This window comes from Hemiscyllium ocellatum, chromosome 19 (assembly GCF_020745735.1).
Source record: "Hemiscyllium ocellatum isolate sHemOce1 chromosome 19, sHemOce1.pat.X.cur, whole genome shotgun sequence".
Taxonomy (NCBI): Eukaryota; Metazoa; Chordata; class Chondrichthyes; order Orectolobiformes; family Hemiscylliidae; genus Hemiscyllium; species Hemiscyllium ocellatum.
Window position 1 is genome coordinate 12,288,675 of NC_083419.1, and position 20,690 is coordinate 12,309,364.

General features: G+C 43.5%; 1 protein-coding gene across 2 annotated transcripts in view; it reads left to right on the forward strand.

The window, feature by feature from the left end:
* srgap1a (SLIT-ROBO Rho GTPase activating protein 1a) overlaps positions 1–20,690 on the forward strand; it is a 288,344-nt gene that overhangs the window by 119,655 nt on the left and 147,999 nt on the right. For both annotated transcript variants that reach the window (XM_060839652.1, XM_060839653.1), the window contains exon 2: positions 3,732–3,927. In XM_060839652.1, coding sequence (XP_060695635.1) covers positions 3,732–3,927 — 196 coding nt within the window. The remainder of the gene's footprint in view (positions 1–3,731; positions 3,928–20,690) is intronic.

The window sequence follows — 20,690 nt, forward strand, 5'->3', positions numbered from 1 at the left end:
AGCAATTGTTCCAGACTCTAGTGTCAGCAACTCCTGTTGATCCACTGACATGATTAGCAGAAGGCAAACAGGGGAATGACGGTGCCTGTTTGCTTAGACAGCAATGTGATTTTTTTTTACCCTACTGCTGTACCTCACAGGACTCCACTAAACCCAAATCCTCCAGTTCAGGACATTTACTCTCTCAGTATTCACAGTGTCGGCAGAAAGCCCCAGAAGTGGTCATGGAGCTTCCCCTCCCGCAATGTGCAAGTACATTGGCTTCGGTTATAATCAGTTTTAATGTCCTGGTTGGCATTTTACTTGTGATAATTTCTTGTTCTCTGAAAGAAAAATATGCAGCGTGTTTGAACTCTTGTGAGGAATGTTCATTCTGATCCAAGGACTTTACTGATTTATCCATCGCTTTGCGAGATGGGCTTTTTTAAAAAGAAAGTAATGCATTTGCTTTGCATTTTTCACCAATTCAGCATCTTAGTGTTTCACAGCAAGATTAGAGCAGAAGCCAGTCTTCAGCCCCTGTCCCATCCCACACTTGTTCCACCGCTCAAAGAGACCACATCTGATCTGTGAGACAACTCCAAATAATTTTACCTCATAACCTGCACAACCAACAGCTAACAAAAATCTGCCAGTCTCCACGTTCAAAATCAACAACTGACCTATGTCAGTCACTGCTTACAATAACATAGAACATTACAGTGCAGTACAGGCCCTTCAGCCCTCACTGTTGCACTGACCTGTGGAACCAATCTGAAGCCCATCTATCCTACACTATTCCATTCTTGTCCATATACCTGTCCAATGAGCATTTAAATGCCCTTGGAGAGTGTACTACTATTGCAGGCAGTGCATTCTAAGCCTTTACTACTCTCTGAGGAAAGAAACTATCTCTGACATCTGTACTATAGCTATCACCCCTCAATTTAAAGCTATGCCCCCTCATGCTAACCATCGCCATTCTAGGAAAAAAGCTCTCACTGTCCAACCTATCTAACCCTCTGATTAATTTATATGTCTCAATTAAGTCACCTCTCAACCTCCTTCTCTCTAATGGAACAGCCTCAAGTCCTTCAGCCTTTTCCTCATAAGACCTTCCCTCCATACCAGTCAACGTCCGAGTAAATCTCCTCTGAACCCTTTCCAAAGCTTCCACATCCTTCCTATAATACGGTGACCAGAACTGTGCGCAATACTCCAAGTGCGGCCGCACCAGAGTTTTGTACAACTGCAGCATGATCTCATCGTTCCAAAACTTAATCCCTCTACCAATAAAAGCTAACACATATATTTGCCTTCTTACCAACCCTATCAACCTGGGTGGCAACTTTCAAGGATCTATGTACATGGACACCGAGATCTCTGTCTGTTCATCTACACTACCAAGAATCTTATCATTAGCCCAATATTCTGCATTCCTGTTACTCCTTACAAAGTGAATCACCTCTCACTTTTCTGCATTAAACTCCATTTGCCAACTGTCAGCCCAGCTCTGCAGCTTATCTATGTCTCTTTGTAACCTACAACATCCTTTGTCACTATCCACAACTCCACCGACCTTAGTGTCATCTGCAAGTTTACTAACCCACCCTTCGGTGCCCTCATCCAGGTCATTTATAAAAATGATAAACAACAGTGGACCCAAAACAAATCCTTGCAGTACCCGACTAGTAACTGAACTCATGAATGAACATTTCCCATCAACCACCACTCTTTCAGCTTCTTTCAGCTAGCCAACTTCTGATCCAAACCACTAAATCACCCTAAATCCCATGCCTCCGTATTTTTGCAATAGCCTACCGTGGGAACCTCATCAAATGCCTTTCTGAAATCCATACACACCACATCAACCACTTTTACCCTCATCCACCTGTTTAGTCACCTTCTCTAAGAACTCAATAAGGTTTGTGAGGCATGACCTACCCTTCACAAAACCGCTGATGTAGTGCCGGAAATAGGGCAACTGGTTTGTGCACAGCACATTCCTAAACTCAGCAGTGGCATAATCACCGGAAAATCCAGTTTCTTTGTGGGATGTTGTTTGAGGAATTGTTTGGGACGTCAGGGACAATGCCCACATCCATCTCTGAAATAATGCTGAGAGATCTTTTTGGTCAGCTGTGGCTTAATGTTTCATCAGAAATACAGCACCCCTGACAATGCAGCGCTCCCTCAGTACTGCACAGAGAGGGTTAGCCTCGGCTCCAGTCCCTGGAATCGCACGCACAGCCTTCTGACTCGCAGGCAAGAGCTTTAGCCCGCGAGCTGCAGCGGACACATTTTGTATTGCAAATAAAACGACCTGTAAATCATTGAGGGACTGTGTCTTTACAGTGATCCCTGGATTGTAGGATGAATATATTTGAGCCTAAAAGCTGAAAGAACTGCGGATGCTGTAAATCGGAAACAAAAACAAATTGCTAGAAAAGCTGAGCAGGTCTGGCAGCAAATGTGGAGAGAAATCAACAGTTAATGTTTTGGGTTCCACTGAGCTTTTCCAGCAATTTATGAGCATGTTGCATCAAAACGTTTGCACATTTAAAAATTGTGCAAGAAATATGTGAAATGAATCACAGACAGAAAACATGAGCATTTGTGGTAAATACATAATTCTCCGTTATGTAACTTATTTTCACAATCCAGACTGCTCTGTGTGCTGGAATAAAGATGTATTGTACCTCACTTGGAAGAGAACTGAGTCATGTGTGAGACTTTTCTTCCTCCTGATAAAATTGTATTTGATCTAATAGCCCAGCGTGAATTGTCAATCTCAACAGCCTCCTGTGTTCGCTATTATTCTCTCTATTACAATTCAGGCAGTGGCGCTGCATCAGCAGATTTCCAGCGCTTTTAAGGCTAGTGCTTGCTTTAGAGATGAGGGCTATCCCTCACAGTTCTGAGCTGACTGACTGTCCTGGCTGAAACTTGAACTGTCTGTGCCACTTGTTTTGATGTTTGGTGATTTTGGTTAAACAACATTGACTAAAAGCCTAGACTACTATTTTTTCCTTTTTTTTCTGAATACACATCAACTCTCCATACGTGGTGAACGTCACCCAGTAACCTATGTGTATAGTCATTTTATCGTAGCCATTAATTTGGTCTCTCTCTCTGTGTCTGTCTCATATATCATCATTGACCAAGCTACACAGGATTTGCTGGAGCCAGAGCAAGCCTAATTGTTTAATTGCAGTACAAGACTGGTGCTTGGCGGAGGGAATAATGAGACATGTAAAAGTCCTTTCAGGGAAGCTTAAAGGTATCACTACTTTACAATGTGCTCCTCTGTAACCACTTTGCCAAGCCAATTAATGTCTAATAATCTGCCATTCACGTTCCTGTAAAAGTGAATGATTGCAATAATCTGATGTTGTTTACATTATCTGCCAGGTCAGATTGTGTACAAATGCACAGAATTTCAATGCGTGTTTCTATGAAAGGATTTTTGTAGGTGATCTCTGTTTGATCATGTCGCAGAGTTCTGAAGAGTTTAACACAAGTTGAAACCAATGATTGGCTCCAGCAGAATGGGGGGGGGAAGATGGATTTAGTGCTTTTTGGTGTCTGTTTGCAAAACTAAAACGCATTACCGTTCTCTCACAAAAGGACAGGAATTGTGTAATCTGGATCTTTGTGACTTCAGAGACTGGACCTGATTAAAATAAGCATTGTCAGAGCCGTGGTCTATTTTGAAGAGGCTGCTAACCAATTCAATGACTGTTTCCTTACAGAAATACGAGCTCAGTTGGTCGAGCAACTGAAATGCTTGGAGCAGCAGACGGAGATGAGAGTTCAACTCCTCCAGGATCTCCAGGATTTCTTCCGCAAGAAGTCCGAAATCGAAATGGAGTATTCCCGAAACTTGGAGAAACTGGCTGAGAGATTCATGGCAAAAACCCGCAGTACAAAAGACCACCAGCAATACAAGTAAGAGCTTTCTCTTCCTGTGAACACCAGGATTCAAAAAGCCCTATTTTTTTTATCTTCTGCTAATCTGCGTTTCAGCATTTTGTCTCCTGCCAGGCAAACAATGAAATAATAATCCTGTCCATTCAGGTTGTGTTTTAACTATTTCTGAACAGTTAATTACGCAGCATCTTCATGTATTGTTTCAGGGTAGGGACCATTTTCCATCTGACAAGACAGTTCTGAATGGTGACTAATGCATTAAACATGATGGGAATCTGGTGAATTTGTGTTAACTTCTGAATTGTTCAGGAATGTGGTGGCAAGCTTTTGGATGCTTGTTTTTCGAACTGTGCAAATGAATCTGAGTCAGGACAAAGTTACAGGTTGAAGTCACAAATCCAAGCCCAGATGCCCTGCAAAGTACTGAGAGGGTGCAGACATTAAGCAGAGTCCCTGCCTGTCATCCTGGATGTGAAAAGTTGTACAGTCATAGAGCCAGACAGCGTGGAAATAGTTTATTTGGTCCAACTTGTACATGTTGACCAATTATCCTAAATAAATCTAGTCCCATTTGCCAGCATTTGGCCCTTATCCCTCTAAACCGTGAACAAAAACCGAAGTTGCTGGAAAAGCTCAGCAGGTCTGGAGGCATCTGTGAAGAGAAATCAGAGTTAACGTTTCAGTTCTGGTGACCCTTCCTCAGAACTTGCTTCTAAACCCTTCCTATTCATCCGATACCTTTTTAAATGTTGTAATTGTATCTGCCTCCTCTGCCTTCCTCTAGCAGCTCATTGTCCTGTGTATAAATCACAGAATCCCTAGAGCGTGGAAGCAGGCCATTTGGCCCATCAAGTCCACATCGACCCTCCATAGAACATCCCATTCTGACTTCTTTATGCAGAGGGTGACGGGTGCCTGGAATGCGTTGTCAGTGGAGGTGGTAGAGGTGGGCACGATATCATCATTTAAGATTTATCTAGACAGGTACATGAATGGGCAGGGAACAGAGGGATACAGATCCTTAGAAAATAGGCGACAGGTTTAGATAGAGGATCCGGATCAGCGCAGGCTTGGAGGGCCAAAGGGCCTGCTGTGATTTTCTTTGTTCTTTGTTGATGCTGTAACTGTCCATTTGCCATGGCTAATCCTCCCAACCTGCACATCCCTGGACACTCTGGGCAATTTAGCACAGTCATCCACCTAACCAGCACATCTTTGGTCTGTGGGAGGAAGTCAGACCACCTGGAAGAAACCCACACAGACACGAAGAGAATGTGCAAACTCCACATAAACAATTGGGCAAGGCTGGAATTGAACCCAGGCCCCTCGCTCAGTGCTAACCACTGAGTTGCCCTGGCTTCCATGTGAATATATGAATTAAGAGCTGGAATAGGTAATCTAGCCTCTTGACCCTGCTCTGCCATTCAATAAGACAGTGGTTGATCTGACAGTAACCTCAAATTCACATTCCTCCTCTACTCTGAATAACGTTTCAGCCTCTTACTCAACAAGAATCCATTTACTTAAGGCAAATCCGGCTGGTGCTGGACATCTGAATCAACACCCAGGGAGTGCTAGAGAAACTCAGCAAGTCTGGCAGCATCTGTGCAGAAAGAATGTTTCCAGTTCACTGACCCTTTTTGGAGATGCCGGTATTGGACTGGTGTACAAAGTTAAAAATCACACAACACCTGGTTATAGTCCAATAGGTGTAGTTGGAAGCACTAGCTTTCAGAGCACTGCTCCTTCATCAGGCGATTGTGGAGATAAGATTGTAAGACACAGAATTTATAGCAAAAGTTTCCAGTGTGATGTAACTGAAATTATATATTTAAAAAAAGACCTGGATTGTTTGTTAAGTCTCCCATCTTTTAGAATGACCATGTTGGTTTCATATGTAAATTGCAAAACATTTTTTAAAAGTTACATTCTCAAGTGCACTTTAACAATTGGTGTCATGTTGGCCCAGATAAGGTATTGAAGGTGTTAACTCCCTGTGAATGCACTTGAGAATATAACTTCATTTTAAAAAGTTTTGCGATTTACATGTGAAAGAACTGATACCAACATGGTTATTCTAAAAGATGGGAGACTTAACAAACAATCCGGATCTTTTTCAATATATAATTTCTGTTACATCACACTGGAAACTTGCTATAAATTCTCTGTCATACAATCTTATACTCCACAACCACCTGATGAAGGAGCAGCACTCTGAAAGCTAGTGCTTCCAAATAAAGCTGTTGGACTATAACCTGGTGTTGTGTGATTTTTAACCTTCTCAGAGAGTCATTGAACTTGAAGTGTTAACCTTGTGTACTCTGTCCAGAGTTTCTCCAGCATTTTCTGTTTCTGCTGTTAAGAGCAGAGGTGCAATACTAGACATCTTCTTGAAAGCAACACACAACACATTGGACAGAATAGCTTTAATAATTTGGTGTCAGAAAGAAAATCAAAGCACTGCTTCCATTATCTCAGGGCGTGCAGTGTGCAGCTAATGATGACCTTTTGAAACTCAGTCCACCTTTTATAATGTAGGAAACACATTATCTGGTCATTATCACATTTCTAATGTGAGCTTTTTAAAGTGATGCTGATTGAGGGTTAAGTGTCGCTGGAGATTGTTCCCCTGCTCCTCCGAGACATAGCTCAAATGTTAAAGGCAGTTTCGAGAAAGTTATAGAGTCATAGTCAGAGAGGTGTACAGTATGGAAAGAGACCCTTTGGTCCAACCCATCCATGCCAAACAGATATCGAATCCAATCTAATCCCACCTGCCAGCACCCGGCTCATATCCCTCCAAACCATTCCTATTCATATACCCATCGAAATGCCTTTTTAAATGTTGCAATTGTACCAGCCTCCACCACTTCCTCTGGCAGCTCATTCCATACACATACCACCCTCTGCGTGTAAAGGTTGCCCCTTTGATCCCTTTTAAATCTTTCCCTTCTCACGCTAAACTTATGCCCTCTAGTTCTGGACTCCCCCACCCCAGGAAAAAAACTTTGTTAATTTATCCTATACATGCCCCTCATGATTTTATAAACCTATATAAGGTCACTCCTCAGCCTCCGATGCTCCAGGGAAAACAGCCCCAGCCTGTTCAACCTCTCCCTATAGTTCAAATCCTCCAACCCCAGCAACATCCTTGTATAACACTGCTTTGAAGGGAGCTTAGATCTGACCAATCCAATTTAGTCTTCATTTTGATGAAGGTGGAAGTGAGGACTGCAAATGCTGGAGATCAGAGTCGAAGATTTTGGAAAAGACGTTGATAAAGACGCCAATCTTGAGCGTTGAAACAGCTTTGGCTGCTCTGCGTTGATTATTAGAAAGACAATTTTGGTTATCTTACATGTATGATACACTGTAAGGCTTGCCTGAAGCAGAGTCTGGAAATGTACTGCATGTAGGAGCATAGGAACAGGAGGAGGCCATTCAGCCCCTCGATCCTGGTCTGCCAATTCAGGAATTCATACCTGATCTTGGCCTATCTCCATATATCTGCATTTTGGCCCATGTCCCTATATCTCTGCTTAATAAAAAAATTGTTCCTTATGCTCTTTTGATAACCACCTCACCCACATCCCCCCCGATTCCCTTCCCAGTTTTCCGTCTTCCCTTCCAACCCTCTAACTGACCCTTCTTTGTTTAGATTAGGTTAGATTGCTTACAGTGTGGAAACAGGCCCTTCGGCCCAACAAGTCCACACCGACCTGCCGAAGAGCAACCCACCCATGCCCCTACTTTTACCCCTTCACCTAACACTATGGGCAATTTATCAAGGCCAATTCCCCTAACCTGCACATCTTTGGACTGTGGGAGGAAACCGGAGCACCTGGAGGAAACCCACACAGACGTGGGGAGAATGTGCAAACTCCACACAGTCAGTCGCCTGAGGCAGGAATTAAACCCGGGTCCGTGGCGTTGCGAGGCAGCAGTGCGAACCACTGTGCCACCGTGCCGCCCACGAACCGGATTCATTCTTCCCATCGACCAATCAGGTCAAACCCACCAACGGTGTTCAACTGTCACTACCTCATGACCCCACACCTCTCCCCCCACCACCATAGCCCTTTCCCCCCGCACCTTCACACCCCTTAACTGTAGCTCCCCCTACGCCAACCTCCATTCCTGATGAAGGATCTCGACCTGAAACGTTGACCTTTCCACCTCCTGATGCCGCCTGGCTTGCTGTGCTCTTCCAGCCTCCTCCTTGTCTACTTGGGATTCTAGCATCTGCAGGTTTTTTTTGGTCTTTAATAGGGTCATTTTAACAGCCACTTGTCATTTTCAAAAAATGCCTTGGAGATTAGGAGTCTGTTCAAAGGGGTGCCAGGCCACGAGATGGCTGTGAATTCGGGCAGGCGGGGGGAGGGGAGAGGATTTCAAAACAAAGAAGCTGGGGGAAGCGACATTTTAGAACCTATTGTTTCACACGATGACCCGCTGTGCTGTCCTGGGCTTGGCAGTCATGGTAAAATATTAAAGGTGGTACTCATTTCTCAACTCTTCCAGACTCCCACATGCAGCTCATAAAGCAGAACACTCTAGATGCTGGAAAACTGACATGATTTTCATAGTATCCCTGCACTGTGGAGGCAGGCTATTTGGCCCATTGAGTCCACACCAACCTTCCAGAGAGCATCTCACCCAGGAGTTCCTCCCTGCTCTATTCCTGCAACCCTACCTATTCCCACGGCCAACTCACCCAGCCTGCACATCCCTCGACAACATGGGCAATTGAGCATGGCCAAACCTCCTAACCTGCACAGCTTTGGACTGTGGGAGGAAACCGGAGCACAGAAAATGCTGGAGAACCTCAGCAAATCTGCAGAGAGAAAAGCGGAGTTAACATTTCGAGTCCGGTGTGAATCCTATTCACAAATAGTAATAACCAGCTCATGTAGATGGTGATGTGGGTAGAGGGGCTTTTTATTTTTCAGTATGCCAGGGAGAACAGGAGAGAAGCCTTTCCAATGGAGACAATAGGTAATCCAGAGCGGAAGTCAGGACTGCAGATGCTGGAGATCAGAGTCTAGATTAGAGTGGTGCTGAAAAGCACAGCAGGTCAGCAGCATCCGAGGAGCAGGAAAATCGATGTTTCAAGCAATTCTAATGAAGGATTTTTGCCTGAAATTTCGATTTTCCTGCTCCTCGGATGCTGCCTGACTTGCTGTGCTTTTCCAGCACCACACTAATCTTGACACTGGTAATCCAGAGCCCTGGGCTAATGTTCAGCTCTGAAGAACGGTCCTATTGTTGTTGAAAGATGAACTGTTTCTCTCTGTATGAATGCTGCCAGACCTAAGTTTCTCCAGTTTTCTCCATGTTTAATTCAGATTTCTAGCATCTGCAATATCTTGCTTTTACCCAATATCTTGCGTATCCTTGATATTTTTAACCATTTTAACCTAGTTCAAACCTATTTTTAACAAGCTCCACACACATGAATTTCATGGGAGTTCTCCAAGAATAGGACCCTCGTTTACAAGTGGCTGTACCTTAGTGGACACTATTCCTGATGTTTGACTCATAATCCCGATTTATTTAATTGAGCATAAATTGTCCAATGGAAAATGGAATTTGAAATGCAATTTTGGATCATTGGTTCAAGCATCTGTGTGACTAGTGCACTAATCATTTCAATCATGCCATGATTATTTTGGGAAGGCAAATCAGAGCAGGACTTATACGCGTAATGGTAAGGTCCTGGGGTGTGGTGCTGAGCAAAGAGACCTTGGAGTGCAGGTTCATAGTTCATTGAAAATAGAGTCGCAGGTGAATAGGATAGTGAAGAAGGCGTTTGGTATGCTTTCCATTATTGGTCAGAGCATTGAGTACAGGAGTAGGGAGGTCATGTTGCGGCTGTACAGGACATTAGTTGGCCACTTTTGGAATATTGGGTGCAATTCTGGGCTCCCTCCTATTGGAGGGATGTTGTGAAACTTGAAAGGGTTCAGAAGAGATTTACAAGGATGTTGCCAGGTTTGGAGGATTTGAGCTACAGGGAGAGGCTGAACAGGCTGGGGCTGTTTTCCCTGGAGGCTGAGCGGTTTATATCGGTTTATAAAATCATGAGTGGCATGGATAGGGTAAATAGACAAGGACATTTTCCTGGGGTGAGGAAGTCCAGAATCTAGAGGGCATAGGTTAGGATGAGTGGAAAATTTAAAAGCGACCTAAGGGGCAATTTTTCCATAGAGGGTGGTGTGTGTGTGGAATGAGCTGCCAGAGGAAGTGGTGGAGGCTGGTACAATTGCAATATTCAAAAGGCATCTGGATGGGCATATGAATAGGAAGGGTGTAGAGGGATATGGACCAAGTGTTGGCAAATGGAACTAGATTAGGTTAGGGTATGTGGTCGGCATGGATGGGTTGAACCGAAGGATCTGTTTCCGTGCTGTACACCTTCAAGACACTATGACTATGATTTTAAAAATCCAAAAATTTTTTAGACACTAAAAGTGATCTTTAGTCTAGATGTTGCTGTTGACAAATTGGGCTGAAACACTCACGTTTTCTGACCTTCGTTCTTCTCCTTGCATGATCCAGTCAGAGCGTATCGGTCTACATGTTGAATGCTTGGTCTATGTGCTGCATCATTAGATGCTATTGATGATGTGTGTATGTAGCATTAGACTGAATACAGTATTATTAGATGCTTGGCATTTAGTCTTTCAAGGTTCCCTTCAACAAGGAGTCTTCCTCAATCATGAAGTGAAGTGTCCGGCAATCCTTAGTCTCACAAGTCATGTCTGAATACAAGGTGTTATGACGGGGGTAAACTCTCCTGCAAAATTTAAAACCAGCAGCACAAAAGATTTATCCCGTGAGTGGCCAAGAACTATTTAAAGTAAAAATTAACAACTTTATTTCTTAAAGTAAAACAGAGAATAATTAACTAATAACTATTTACAATTCCTTCTTGTAACCTATCTTTACCTTTCCTCCTTTAATACTAGTCTGATAAAACTCCCAATTAAGATTTACAGAAAAATTGAAATTTTAAAAACAGCCAGTGGTCAAACCTTCTCTATACCTTCGTTAGTAGATTGTCTCTACAGGTCAGTGTTGAAGTTTTTCACTGTGCAAACTCCTTCTCTAGACAAATACCTCTCGGAAGTTCTGACTAACAGTCTTTGGCTGTTGGTGTGGTGGCAGTTCTCCTCCCAATTGTTCAATTTCCCCCAGTCTTATACTCCAAAGCATTGGATTGTGTCAATGGCTTTTAAGATTGTCTATGTACTCAATTCAAACTTGATTGGAATTTGGTGTTTTTCAGAGTATAATTTAAACTGATTGGCCTAATTTGAATCTGTTTTGTCGTTTCCAAGCAACCAGCTATCCCAGTAGCTGGAGCACATGTTACATTGTGTCTTATTGAGAACACTTCATGCTGTCACTGCTAGCTTTTATTCTCTTCAAGGTATAAGACACCCAATATTCCTAACAAAGGACTGGGAATAATGTTGCCTGTGAGCACTTCCCCGTTCAGCTTGGATGCTCGTTCAGTTTTGCACCCTGGGGCTTCATTGGGTTGGGTATTTTTGCTGTGTTACTTGCCTCATTGATAGGGTGAGAGTCCAAACTGATGCTGTTTTGTTTCCTGTCCCATTGTGCCATGGCCCAGAAGTCACAAAGAAGTCATAGATGATGTAAGGAAAATGATCTTTTTCCAAAGCCAGTCTCTGGAATCTGGAATATCTTTAATTTGTTCGTTGGCGTCACTGGCTGGGCAGTATTTATTGCCCTTCCCTAGTTGTCCCTTGAGAAGGTGGTGGTGAGCTGCCTTCTGGAACCACTGCAGTGTAGGTCAGTGTCTTTGGGGAAGGAGTTTGATCTAGGGACTGCCTCGGGGTTTAACGGAGAGTGACCCAATGATGGTTTGCAAAAGGACATGGGGGGGGAAAAAAGAAGTAAAATTTGCAAGGAAAGAGTGGGACAATGGGAACCACTTACAAATGAACTGCCATCTTCTGTGCTCCAACTATTCCATGACTCTCTTTGACCTCTGCTGCAAGTTGGTTCGACCATGTGTCCTGAGACAAGGCTCTGGAAACAGCATAGTGCAAGTAATGTGATTGTTAAATGGGCAGCTCCTTTCCTCCCCATATTTCCTTGAGGCTCCTGTATTGAAATTCTTACTCCTGGTCAGGTACCATTTACGTTACCATGGCAATGTTTGAATTGAAGAAATATTCTCATTTTTTTTCCCCCACTCTTGTCTGAGAGAGACGATGTCTAGAGTTCTCTTAATGCAGTTGAACTCCCTGCTGACCTCAAATTTAGTTCTTCAATGGGCTCTTTACACATCTTGTGGATTTTGAAGGGAATTAATTTTGTTTTGAGCTTTCTGCTTCTTTCCTGGCCTTTCTGTGTGGGCTCTCAGAGTGAGTTCGATTTTTAAAAATTATATTTCCAGATTGTTGTATTGTCACAATCTTGTTCCGCTGGTATTTCAGCCTGTTAAATCAGGAAACAAGGCTGAGGCAATAACAAGTCCTCTTGTGTCTGTCTCTTTATCATGTCAACAAGGAAATTAGGGCTAGGGAGAGCATGAATCTAATGCCGTCTCATTAATGTTTTGTAAGTGGCAAATCTGACGCATAAAGACTCTGGCACCAAATGAATAAATGTTTCTAATTTTACTCTGCAGCGTTGATGATATCCACTCGCCACATAATTACATTCAAGCACAACCACAGTCCTGTCACCGAGTTATACTGCACGGAAACACACTTCAGTCCAACTCACCCATGCCAACCAGATATCCTAACCTAATCATTCCCGTTTACCAGCACTTGGCCCATATCCCTCTAAACCCTTCCTATTCATATACCCATCCAGATACCTTTTAAATGTTGCAATTGTACCAGCCTCCACCACTTCCTCTGGCAGCTCATTATATGCATGCACCACCCTCTGTGTGGAAAAGTTACCCCTTAGGTCCCTTTTATATCATTTCCCTCCCTCTTTCCCCTTAAACCCATGCTCTCTAATTTTGAGCTCCTCTACCTCAGGCAAAAGATTCTGATTAGATTAGATTAGATTACTTACAGTGTGGAAACAGGCCCTTCGGCCTAACAAGTCCATATTGACCCTCCGAAGAGGAACCCACCCAGAACCCTACATTTACCTCTTCACCTAACACTACGGGCAATTTAGCGTGGCCTCTTGTCTATTTACCTTATCCTTGCCTCTCATGATTTTATAAACCTCTATGAGATCATCCCTCGGACACTCCAAGGAAAACAGCCCCAGCCTATTTAACCCCTCCCTATAGCTCAAATCCTCCAATGCCAGCAACATCCTTGTCAATCTTTTCACAACATTCCTCCTGTTACAGCAGAGAGACTCAGGATTGCTCACCATATTCCAAAAGAAGCCTGACCAATGTCCTGTTCGACTGTAACATGACCTCCAACTCCTATACCAAACCTTGTCTTCACTATCCTGTCTACCTGCAACTCTACTTTCAATGAACTATGAAGCAAGGTCTCTTTGTTCAGCAACACTCCCCAGGACCTTACCATTAAGTTCATAAGTCCTGTCCTAATTTGCTTTTCCAAAATGCAGCACTCTACATTTATCTAAATTAAACTCCATCTACCACTCCTCAGCCCATTGGCCCATCTGTTCAAGATCCCTTCTACTCTGAGGTAACCTTCTTCACTGTCCACTAAATTATTCAGAAGCAGTTAAGATTTCTTCAGATCTGCAATCTTAGTAAAGACATTATCATTTTTTAAAATTCATGTTCTCTGCAGGATTGTAATTATAGGTTAAATTAAAGACCCTGTTTTATGTCAAAGTTTATGGCGTCTGACATGTTAAAAGATTTAAATCATATTTTAATTAGGGAAAATAAACCTGAGAGAAGATTACATTACATTAATTGTGTTTTGCCTAAAGTCTTGATTCATTGCTGGTTAATTGGCAGATCAGCAAGACCAATGTGTCCCGCAGTATCTAAGGAATAAATAAAACAACGGAGTTTTGCAACAATCGAGAAATTGATAATCAGTCACCTTTTGAGATGTTCAAGTTCAGATTATACAACGGCTAATGGCTTATATTTACGTAGCAAATCCTACAAAAATAAGACTAACAGTCTGAAATCAAAAGTGATCTTTGATCAAACAAATAAAGATTTTGCGAGAAATGTCTTGACTTAGAACAGTGGAAGTCACAACCATGTATGGTGTTTGAGGTGAACAGCAGTATTACACTAAAGGAGAAGTGTAATATCTCCTTGCGTTCTAGTCCTCTATATATAACAACCATGTTATATTCTGTGACTGTTTGTGAGCTTTTAAAGATCTGTAGACCTGAAATCCCAATTTTCATTGGACTTCCAATGTTTCTAACTTGTCAGTCAGTTCAGTAGACTGGATGGCTGGTTTGTGATGCAAAGTGGTGCCAACAACGTGGGTTCAATTCTTGCATTGGCTGTGGCTGCTGTGAAGGGCTCTCCTTAACAACAACTCCCCTGACCTAAGGCAGGTAAATCACCACCAATTGTTTCTCTCCAGTGAGAATCCAGCCCTTTGGTCTAGTAAGACTATTGTGTCTTTGCCTTTAGAAAGTGCCATGTTCTATCTTTTATAGTCCAAAATAGCCTGACATTTGCTTACCTTAAAATTAATTTTCCTCTGTTTGTCCAATTCACTTAATTAATGATGTCTCTTTGTCACATAATGCTACATTGCCTCCATTCTTTGTCATTCGTGCGCTTGGTTACATAGTTTTCCATTTCATGAACAAAGGCATCACTAATTAGGATGGGTAGTTGAGATCCCAGTACAGATTCTAGTTTGACACCGCCATTCATATCCTGTCAAATTAGGATACCTACCTGTTATCTCTACTCTTTGCTGTCACTCAGGCAATTTCCTAACTGGAAGAAAGTGAGGACCGCAGGTCAGAGATCAGAGTCGAAAAGTGTGACACTGGAAAACCACACACAAGTCAGGTAGCATCCGAGGAACAGGAGAGTCTACATTTCAGGCATAAGCCCTTCATCAGGAATCAGTAATTGCCAATAATTCTGAGGATTTTAATTGTGGATGGTAGTTTCTGTCTCTGGAGAGTTTTATTAATTGCCTCCTGGAAGTCAATATAATAAACATATGTAAATATTCCTCTATTCCACTATTTAGTCATTTCTTCAAATATTGAAGTCGGAACAATCAGGGACCACCTACCCATTCAAAATGTCTCTCTTAGCACTTGACATTTTTACCGTATTCCTGAAATAAATTCTCGAGCAATATCCAAATAATAGATGGTAAGATAGCAGGTTTCTAATTCCCTGGTTTCCTTCTATCACCTTCCTTCTGTGAGAGAATGACCAGCAATTTTTCAATGTAAAGAAATGATTCCCAAATTGAGATAAGTTTGGATGATGATAGTTGCAATAAATAATGTTTGCAACACAGAAGTGGGAGGGAAGGACCATCTCCAACAAGAGAGAATCTATCCCTGGTCCTTTCATGTTCAGTGTTTTTACCATCATCGCCACCCTCTCCAGGCCAGTTAAGGATGGCCAGTAAACCCTGGCCCAGCCAACAACTCCCACATCCCATGAACAAATTTTTTAAATGAAGATTGCGTCTACAAAACTCTCACCTACTGCCATTAAAATTCTATGATGGAAAGCTATCTGATCCTGGCCATATTATCATACTTTGGTAGCACTGTTTGTTTGCTGGCATTTTGCTCCCTGACCCTGAAGTTCCTTATTAATTTCCGTGGAATATCAGGCATTCTTATCTCTTTCTCTGCCGTAACTACTGATGCAAAGTAATTTTTCACCATGTTCACCATCTCCTTATTTCCATTGACAGTAAAGTCATAGTGTTGAAAGGAGACACGTTGACCCTGACCACCTTTCCTCATTAAATTGTAAATAATTCAGCTTCTAGTTGGCTTTTATCTCCTTTTTCTTGTTCTTGCCCATTACCCTTCTGCTTTTTGTTTTGTCTGTTTGTGTTCACCATCTTCTTTCCCTTTTTATTTTGTTTTTGAATGTTTGCATCCTTTTCGGCTTATGTTTCTCTTATCTCCATTGCTGTCTTTGTCCACGGTTGTGTTTTTTAAAGTAGAATTCTTGCTGCAAAGAGCTTCGTCTTTCTATGTCATAAATTAGTTTTTAAACACTGTCAGCTAATCTGTTCTGTTGCTATTCTCTCGCTCTATTACCATGGACAGTTTCATTGCATCAAATTGCCTTGTCCAATCAGAGAATCTTGATTAGGTACTTTGCGTTTCTCTATCAAATTGTGTGTTCAACCTGTCATTAAATTCTTGACTAACAACTGAGTTGATGGTTATCAGAGGTAGATGGGAATGCAGGTTTAAGGTTAAAATCAGATTAGCCATGATCTTACTAATGGCAGAACAGGATTCAAGGGACCAAATGGCCTCCTCTCACTCATATGTTCATTTCATGTATCGCTAATCAGTTCATTGAATTTGCTGGACATGTTGCTACTGGAAACCAGCTTTGATAGACACAAGAAATCCACTACCATTGTGATGTCTACCATGCTGCTTGGCCAATGAGAAGCTAATTGACCCCTCAACTACTCTGGCTTTGCTTGGGTGGTCTCTGTACAGCTATCCCTTACGAATGGTGTGCTCAACAAAAATCACTTTCCCGTTGAAGAGAGACATTAGTGGTGGGTTAGTTTCCTGATGTGTAAAGACCTACCTGACCTGAAAACCCTCTGTTTCTTAATAACTTGGACAAAAATCAGATCAGCTGTCGCTATCTGGCCACGCCTCAGTCATTTCTGCCATGTCATAGTGTCCAAATTGATTTGACATCAGAAATTATTTCCATCAGTCTATTTGATCCTTTGCAAATTTGTATGAGGGAATTCAAGGTTGGTCTAGCATGCTAAGCCGTGGTTCTGTTTGAATGGTTTACTCACACAATTCTTAACTCTCTCTTGGGATTCCATGGTTCCAGACAACGGTTCCGATCGCGCAACTTCTGCCTGCTTCACTCTCTTTCCTTTACTGTGCTTTCTAAAGGTTCCATTGGGATTGTACTCTCCACCCTTTCCTTTATTGGTCAGAACATTGAGTACAGGAGTTGGGAGGTCATGTTGCAGCTGTACAGGACATTGGCCAGGCCACTTTTGGAATATTACATGCAATTCTCATCTCTCTCCTATAGCAAGGATGTCCTGAAACTTGTAAGGGTTCAGAAAGGATTTACGAGGATGTTGCCAGGGTTGGAGGGTTTGAACTTTAAGGAGAGGCTAGGTAGGCTGGAGCTGTTTTCCTTGGAGCGTCAGAGGCTGAGGGGTGACCCTATAGAGATTTATAAAATCATGAGGGACGTGAATAGGGTAAATAGACAAGGTCTTTTCCCTGGGGTCGGGGTGTCCAGAACTAGAGGGCATAGGTTTAAGGTGGGAGGGGAAATATTTAAAAGGGACCTAAGGGAAAACTTTTTCATGTAAATGGTGGTGAGTATATGGAATGAGCTGTGAGAGGAAGTGGTGGAGGCTAGTACAATTACAGCATTTAAAAGGCATCTAGATGTGTATATGAATAGGAAGGGTTTGGAGGGATGCGGGCCTAATTCTGGCAAATGGGACTAGATTAATTTAGGATCTCTGATCGGCATGGACGAGTTGGACCGAAGGGTCTGTTTCCGTGCCTTACATCTCTATGACTCTGTAAGCCTCACAGTCCTCCTCCTAGTTGATTTGATTAGATTAGATTAGTTTACTTACAGTGTGGAAACAGGCCCTTCGGCCCAACAAGTCCACACCGACCCGCCGAAGCGCTACCCACCCAGACCCATTCCCCTGCATTTACCCCTTTACCTAACACTACGGGCAATTTAGCATGGCCAATTCACCTGACCCGCACATCTTTGTGATGGTGGGAGGAAACCGGAGCACCCGGAGGAAACCCACACAGACACGGGGAGAACGTGCAAACTCCACACGGTCATTCACCTGAGGCAGGAATTGAACTCAGGTCCCTGGCGCTGTGAGGCAGCAGTGCTAACCACTGAGCCACCGTGACGCCCTCCACTGAGCCACCGTTGGTACGTAAAGTTATCATTTCCACAGAAGTGGGTTGTTGAGCCCAACTCCTTTTCCTGAAATCCCATTGGCTGCCCCTTCTCTTTTCCAGCCCTTAGTTGCCTGTTTCCCCTTTAAAGTGCTTCCAATTGCACCAGCAGGTGAAACCGGGTCTGAGGATCATGACAACAAGCTGGGTCAATGGTAAAGCCAATGTAATGTCATATGCACGGGAAGTCATTGCAAAGTACTTCATGATTACCTAGCGAGAGCAGGGACTGTTGTAAGGGGAGGCTAATAGCTTGGTCCAAGGGATAAATCAATAGATGAGTCAACAGATAGAGTTGAAAGCGTGGTGCTGGAAAAGCACAGCAAGTCAGGCAGTGTCTGAGGAGCAGGAGAATCAATGTTTTAGGCTTAAGCCCTTGATCAGCAATCAGGCCGTATCTAGTTATTTAGTCTTGGCTGGGTTTTGAAAAGCTTCAACCATATAGTCTCATTGATAATGAATGATGGAAGGTGCAATTCCAAAAACACGTTGGTAATTAACCTTTCACAGTCCGTCGCCCACTGCTGCCAGCTCAGCTTGAAAGCCTGGCCTTAAAGTTTCCAGTTGTGGTCTGCTGTTCCTTTCCGCAAGTAACTCAAGGCGGTTAATTGTCCTTGACCAATGTTAAAGGTCAAGCAATGGATCAGAGCTTTCCAGCTCTAATTAGCATGAATTAGTGCATAAATATCAAAGAAATGGCAGTGCTCCATAAAGTTCTAACCAGGCGTTTCTTCATGGCTAAATTTTAGAGACTTACGGGGATGTTGCCAGGGTTGGAGAGTTTGAGCTTTAAGGAGAGGCAAATACAAAATTAATTCATTCCTTTTATATGCTCCTAAGACTTTCTTCCTTAAAACTCTATTAATAGAGGGATTGAGTTCCGGAACCAGGAGGTTATGCTGCAGCTGTACAAAGCTCTGGTACGGCCACACTTGAAGTATTGTGTACAGTTCTGGTCACCGCATTATAAGAAGGATATGGAAACTTTGGAAAAGGTGCAGAGGAGATTTACTAGGATGTTGCCTGGTATAGAGGGAAGGTCTTACAAGGAAAGGCTGAGGGCTATGAGGCTGTTCTCGTTAGAGAGAAGAAAGTTGAGAGGTGACTTAATAGAGAATAACAAGATAATCAGAGGGTTAGATAGGGTGGAAAGGGAGAGCCTTTTTCCAAGTATGGAAACACGAGGGGAGATAGGTATAAGACAGATGTCAGAGGTAGTTTCTTTACTCAGAGAGTAGTAAGGGTATGGAATGCTTTGCCTGCATCGGTAGTATATTCGCCAAGTTTAAGTGCATTTACGTCGTGATTGGACAGGCAAATGGATATACAAGGAATAGTGTAGGTGAGATGGGCTTCAGATTAGTATGACATGGCGGTGCAACATCGAGGGCTGAAGGGCCTGTACTGCGTTGTTATGTTCTATGACTCGAAAGATAGGATAGGGCAGTTGGGAGGAGGGGTGTTGCTGGGGCAAGGACCGAGGAACCAAGCCTCTTTCATAGGACAAGCATGGGCATGGTGGACCCAGAGGGGCAGGACCAGCAGCAAATGGACATGGGTAACCTCAGAGACTGTTAAAATGGTGATAAAAATTGCAAATATTAATGTGTGGAGCATAAAATCTGCAATGCGATGTGTTTCAACGTTGGCTTTCCTCACCAACACCAAAGCTGTATGTCCTGTTTCTGCAGGAGTGTGGGATACCACACCTCAGCAGCTACAGGAGATGGTCAAGCTTGTGGGCCCTTGGGCCGTCAGTTTGGTCGGGAGGCAACGATAACCGCCCCTCAGGCCTGGGTATCCTGTTGCGGGGAGGCAACTTCACCATCTCCGAGGTTAAGGAGGTGGTGGGGGGGTGCGGGCACCTCCTCGTCACTGATGTTACGTACAGAAATGCTCCCTTGAGACTAATCAACGTGTACACCCCACCGGGTAAGAGTGAATGGTTGGCCGTCCTGCAGCAGCTTCCACTGATGCTGGCTACGTCCAGGCCGGTCATTCTGGCCGGAGACTTCAACTGTATCATTGATGCAGATGGACAATCCGGCGGGGGGGACAGTAAACTGGACACCACGTCCAGAGCCCTGATGGAAACGGTCAAAGATGCCAAGCTGTACGATGTTTTCAGCACGCCTGAGGGGAGTCCGAAGGGATACAATGTATAAAGATCTGGGCAATGGGGAAAAACACCCCCAATGCCACCCTCACCCTGATGGCCACCTTTGTATGTGGCTGCATCAAGCTGTGCGTGGATCCCCGGTACGCAAACACCAAGTGTCACTACCTGTCCCCGGTGTTGTGAAGGATGGGCCTGGCCTCGCTGCCGTGGAACGCTCCAAGTAGTTGGACTGTTCCGTATCACCTGTCCTTCGTGGAGAAATTTATGAAGAAAAACACCTTTGACCACAAGTCCATCAGGAAGTGGTCAGCACGTAGTGTCCTTGAGGGAAAAGGGGAGGGCAGATCCTATCGAGCGGTTCCCTGAGCAGACTGTCAAAGTCATTTGGCAGTATGCCTCATCGCCAGAACTTTCCAACAAGCACCAAGACATGGCTTGGCTGGTGGTGAGAAGGGCTCTGCCTGTGAGATCCTTTATGCACGCTCGGACTCTTTGCCGCATCGCACGCTGCCCTCGAAGCGGCAAAAGGAGGGGGATGAAACTGTCACACACCTCCTTCTGG